Below are 5,773 nucleotides of genomic sequence, written 5' to 3' on the forward strand. Positions count from 1 at the left end.
TGAAGCCCATGATCCACCACACAGCCCCCAAAGCTCGATACCACCAGTCTAGCTCTCCGTTCAGCGACTCGAGGAGTGACGTTTGGTTCGACTCGTAGATGCTGCATCGGCAGCAGCTCGTGCGCGCGTCCGTCGGCTTATAGGTTCGTCTTCAGCTCGTCTTTCAGCTCCCATATGGGGTGCTAAACGCTTCGGTCTAGTTGTAGCCTTGAGACTGGAAGCTGTAGGCGGAGGAGCGGCCTCCACTAAAGCAACTCTGCGCTTCTCTTCGGGACCCTGCGGCACAGCTTGTACTCGCTGTTCAGCACCAGCACTTTTGGTCCTGTTGTTTTGTTTGCCTGCTGCACTTGAGCTAGCCTGCCGACGGCTCTTGTTTCGGGCCGGCCGGAGCGGTGCTGCAGTCGTTGTAGGCATTGCAAATCCTCCCGAGGTTTGCCGGCCATCTGTCCTGTTCTGCATCCAGAAGTTCTTCAATTCCTGGTCTGCAGTGTGCACGTACTCATTCACCAGCACAGGAACATCACGCGCAAGACTGTTGATTGACTCGAACGAGTCCTCAATTGGCTCTAGTCCCTTCCAACTCACCAAGATGTCATAGGTCTTGGTCGTTTCGTTCCATCGATGCTGTCGGAACTTATCCACTGTGAGAACCACCCCCTGCGCTGCGATGTGCTCGAGCAACTCCTCAGTTACTTCCAGATTGGCGTCCGAGTAGAATTTCAACCTTGACGCATGGACATCCAGTTCTGTTCCAGTGACCAGATGTTGCACTCGGTATGAATGTGCATCAGCGCGCAAGACCCGATACGGCCCGACCCACGTAACGAGCAGCTTGCTGTTGGTCTTCTCGTCGACTCTTGACCTTAAGACATAGTCGCCTTCAGTGAAGTTAACCAAATTGTCACCACGCTCGCGCTTCTTGTTGAGGAGCCGTTGTTTCAGGCGTTGATCTTCGACCACACGATGCATATCCTGCAGGCTACTGCGCAGCTCGGAAAGGTAGCCTTCAATCTTGTCACTAGCCGGAACCTCTTGTAGCGTTCCTTCACTGGGAATATAAAACTCCTGTAAGGGCGTCGGGCATGGAAGTCCGGCGAAAAGCTCCACAGGTGCGCAGTTACCAAGTGATGGGACGGCAGTATGGTTCAGACTGGACTGTACCATCGGAACCAGGTACATCCAGTCCTTGCTGTCGATCTTGTATTCCAGAATGAGTGTTCGCATTACCTGAAGTATGTCCCGGTTCACACGTTCAATTGAACCGTTGATCCACGGGCAGTACGCCGGTGTGAACTGCTGCTTTGACCGCAGTCGTCGGGAAAGCTCCGCCATCACCTCATTTTTAAAATGGCTTCCTTGATCACTGACCCACGTCGGCGCTAATCCAAACCGTGCGTGCCACGCCAGTAGAGCCTCCACAGCGACCGTGGCATCGGCTGTGTCTGCCGCCACAAGCTCCACGAAATGAGAAGCATGGTCCTTCAGAACCAACAGGTACTTCGTGCTGCCGAAACCTTCACCCATGTACAGATAGTCGAAATGCAACGCACCGTTGCGCGTACTACACTCGATCGTTTCTCCCCATGGTCTTGGGACCACCTTCCCCCTTTTTGTATGCAGGCACGGCGAACGAAAGAGGAAATTAGAGACGAGAGCTTGTCGATCGAAAAGAGTCGGCTCACGTGGACTTTCATAGCTGCAAAACCACGATGTCCTCGAGCTCCAGAGTGAGCAATAATAAAGATCCGCTGGATCAACTGGGCTGCCTCCTGTGGGATCCAAATCTTACCACTTAACGTGACAACACCATCAGAGGTGGAATCAGCGGAAGCAGGTGAAGCACATTTAGCTTGCTCGGCTATGATCTCGTCGAAGGTTGGCCACACAAACTGGTCATCATCAAGCGGGCGGAGAGGCGAGAGCACTGGGGCTGTTCGTTCGGGTTGTTCAGCTGCAGATGCACGTCCACGCGTCTGTAGGCTCTTGACCGCGGTTGTAGCAATGTGATTACCGGCCCATCGGCTAATCATGTCCGCCCACACGTTTTGCGGTCCAGCAATGTGTTCGATCACGTAGCGGAAATTCATCAGCTTCAAGGACCACCGAAGTAACTTTCCTTTCACATGCTTCTTCACCGTTTGATCCGGGGCAAACACGTGAATTAGATTGCGATGGTCACAGAACATCCGAAAGCCTTGCGGACGCAGAAGTAAATAGTCCAACTTGTCGCAGGCCATTGTGATCGGGAAAACCTCCTTCTCGATCACTGTCCAGTTGAGTTGGCTACCTGTGAAGGTGCCACTCATGCACTGGATTAAGCGGTGCTGGTGCTCCACAATTGGCGTTTGAGGGTCGAATTCGGCCACCTGTGTCTCGATATAAGCCCGCCCCACATCTGAAGCGTCCGTAAAGAGGCAGGTGGTTGCAGCATCATCTGGAAAATCAAGTGTAGCCGACGAGACCAACAGATCCTTGATCCTATCAAATGCGTCCTTCTCCGAGTCATCCAGTTCGATACTGATCCCTGCAGCAGCTCTCTTTGTGCGACGCGTACTGGCCAATGCTTTATCCAGTCGCTGTTGGAGCGGAGAGATCTGCCGCGCATAATCCACCAGGCTATCTCGCATCCAGTTTACGGCACATACAAACTGCTGAAGCTCGCCTGCGGTAGTTGGATAGGGAATTGCTCTGAGAGAGTTAATCCTTTCAGGATCATGCTTCACACCCATGGCGTCGATGATCCGACCACACCACTTCACTTCCTGCTGGTAGAGACTCGACTTCTTTACGCTCAACTTCAAACCAAAGTCGTTCAACAGTGAGAAAAGCTCTGCAAGCTTGTCAAGATAGACGTCGATGTCATCGGCGTACAGCAATAGATCATCTATCCATATCAGCAAGTGCTTGTAGAGTAGTGACGCAAAGCATTGTTCCATTGTCTGCTGGAAAAATATTGCAGCGTCTCCACAACCTTGCGGAACGCGTCGTGGCGTAAAAATCTTCGCGTCGGTCATATAAGAAAGCCATTCCTGGCAGATTTCGGCAAGTGGCAGCTGCCAGAACCCTTTAAGAAAATCAAACAGCCCAAAATGTTGTTTTCCACGTGCATTTTCCATTACGACCGAGAGAATCGGCATCACGGCCGCCATAATGTCTGTCTTCGCATTGACAGCTCTATAATCGGTCGTCTGCCTGAGGTCCATCAGCTCGGCTGACTTTTGGACTGGTAAAACCGGGCTTGCCCAGCGGCTCGTCGGGTTCTCCTAGACGAGTCCTAGCGCAACAAGCTTGTCATTAAATTCTTGTAAAAAGTTCCGAATATGAGGAGGGTATTTGCGCGGCTTACACTTAGTCGGTTGGGCCCCCTCCTTCAAACGCAGCTCAAGCGGAGGGACACGGGCAGGTGGGTCGTCACGCAGCTCCAAGCGCCACACATCATACATGTGTACAATGACACGCAGCTTCTCCACTTTCTCCACCGGGAAACCGTTCTCTAGCGCTCGCTTTATCAGTACCTCCACTGCCTCAGTCGCGGCTTCTGCTCGACTCACAGGAGGGTCATCCACTTCCAGCTCTAACGGGTCACCTGTGGCATCGTCTTGTTGGCGGTTGGCCAGCTGCTCCAACTGGCGCTCGACGTCTATTCCCAAAATGCTGAGCCATCGCGACCAACTATTAGCTCCTCATCTTGGGTGTCCACAATTAAACTCGGTACGGGCTCTGCAATTTCCACAGCCCCTGCTGCTGTATGTATCATAAGACGCACCATCGCCTTTGTGTTTGCCACCACGACGTGCGAACCATACGCGATGCAATGCACTGGGATATCAAGTGGTTCTTCCACAACGCTACCGTCAGCCACCACCAGCTCCTCAAACATCGCATGAGTAAGCACCGTATGTTCAGATCCAGTGTCCGGACAGTACGGGAGCGTGAGGACTCCATTCAGCGTGGCCGTTCGCTTCATGTTGGGCAACAATTCGCCAAGGCGTTTCAAACCAGCTTTGCGAGCCTTGCTGGCCTCGCGCAGCTTCTGGCGCAGTACTACCTTCTCCGCCTCGGTGGCGTCCGGACAGTCGCTTAGCCAATGCATCTGCTGGCACTTCGGGCACGGTGACGGCGGCTCTCGAGTGGATGCTTTCTTTCCTTTCTTATCCACCTCCTTGCCGACCTTTTTCTGCTCGGTTGACACAGCAGTCTTCTTTTCTTTCTGCTTGCTCGCAGACTTGGACTGGAAAGGCTTCTGCCCTTCGGATCTGGCTTCTAGCACTGTAAGCTTGGACCTGTCGATGTCCTTATCTGCTCGACCGGTCTTCAGACGTTTCTGCTGTTGAAAATGGCGCTCGTGCTCCTTCGCACGCTCATACACCAATTTGTACAACTTTACCAGGTTCTTCCCAGCATCCTTGTCCTTCCACTGCACAATCGTCTTGACATCAGCCTTGAGAGTAGGTGGCGCAAGCGAAGCAATGACACGCTTGCACTTCTGCTCTTCTCCTTCTCGGCCTTCCAAGCACTCCGCAAGGCCGTGCTGGCGCACAATCTCCCTGAAGCGCTGAAAATAGCTTAGAATGCGAGCATCCACGTCACTCTCCTTAAGTCCATGCGCAGCTCGCGCTTGAACAGAGCCTTGATGTCCGGAAGATAGTCGTTCTTAACGCTAGTTAAAAGGCGCTGAAGTTCTTCAATCAGCATGCCCTCCGTACAGTCAGCTACTTCTTTGTCCAGCCGCATTGTACAGAACACCTCCAACAAATCATGGTCAAACGACTCCTTGACCGTTTGTGTGATGATGCTGTAGTCTTCACCAGAACTTCTGCATCGAGAACGCATCTTGGCCTCATACTCCTTACGGAGCTTCTGCCACTTCACTAGCGCTTCCTTGGAGATCGACTTGATCTTGGGGGGAACGACGGGTGTGAAGACAGGCATAGAGTATTCGTAGGACTTCTCCTCATCAGATTTCTCTTTGAGTTCTTCAACGCGACGCTTGGTCATCTTGATCGAGTCCTAGCGAGGTGCTCAGAAGTTGTCGTAACTGTGTGTAGCACACAGAACAAGCCAGTGACTCCCTTGACTCATTAAAGAATTCTTTGTGGTGTTTTCCGGAGTTGTTGAGGGAAACTTGAAGACTTGACACTGCAGATGGCTAGTCGGCTATGAAAGGGGCGCCAAGTATATTGAGGTCACCTGAGTAGTGAACTGTAAAAGTAGAAGTGAGAGGACATTCAGCTAGTAGCTTCCTGTCTGCTCATAGAACATGAATGAATGTACGAAGCCTCTGGATATCAAAGGCAGACTGACGACCAAGGCTATCTCTTGGATATCACTCATCTGAAACCGTTGAATATCAGAAGACCCCACTGTCGACATCAACTGTGTTGTCCAGGCGTCCCCAGATAACACGAGTCATCATCGGCCGTCTTGTTAAACAAATCTGTGCTTGAAGTTGTAGGTGGTGACGGCCTGAAGCCCATGATCCACCACAGAAACCGATCATTTTTGATGAGGGGTCTTCTATTCGCAAAAGGCTTGTTTATCCTACTCCACTACGCCAGACCTCATCAAGCGCAATATCGATGTCGTCAAGACTGAATGGTCCTCACTCTCAAGCTCCGTAATTAGCTCGTTTCCTGTCTCATCACAGCTACTATGTTGCTGGAACTACCACCCGTAGACGTCGTAATTCCATATGAATCAGCGCGTGGGATCGGCATGTAAACAGGCAGCCTTAATCGAGTTCACCACAACGGCCTGAGGCGTGTCGCGCCAC

General features: G+C 52.1%; 1 protein-coding gene across 1 annotated transcript; it reads right to left on the reverse strand.

Moving 5' to 3' along the window:
• Nucleotides 1-3,263: 3,263 nt before the first annotated feature.
• PPTG_22702 (hypothetical protein) lies at nucleotides 3,264-4,998 on the reverse strand (the record flags this gene model as incomplete). Its single annotated transcript, XM_008905823.1, has 3 exons — nucleotides 3,264-3,626; nucleotides 3,674-4,547; nucleotides 4,586-4,998. The coding sequence occupies 3 exons, from the start codon at nucleotides 4,996-4,998 to the stop codon at nucleotides 3,264-3,266; spliced, it is 1,650 nt and encodes a 549-aa protein (XP_008904071.1).
• Between the last annotated feature and the right edge of the window lie 775 nt (nucleotides 4,999-5,773).

This window comes from Phytophthora parasitica, assembly GCF_000247585.1.
Source record: "Phytophthora parasitica INRA-310 unplaced genomic scaffold supercont2.21, whole genome shotgun sequence".
NCBI lineage: Eukaryota > Oomycota > Peronosporomycetes > Peronosporales > Peronosporaceae > Phytophthora > Phytophthora nicotianae.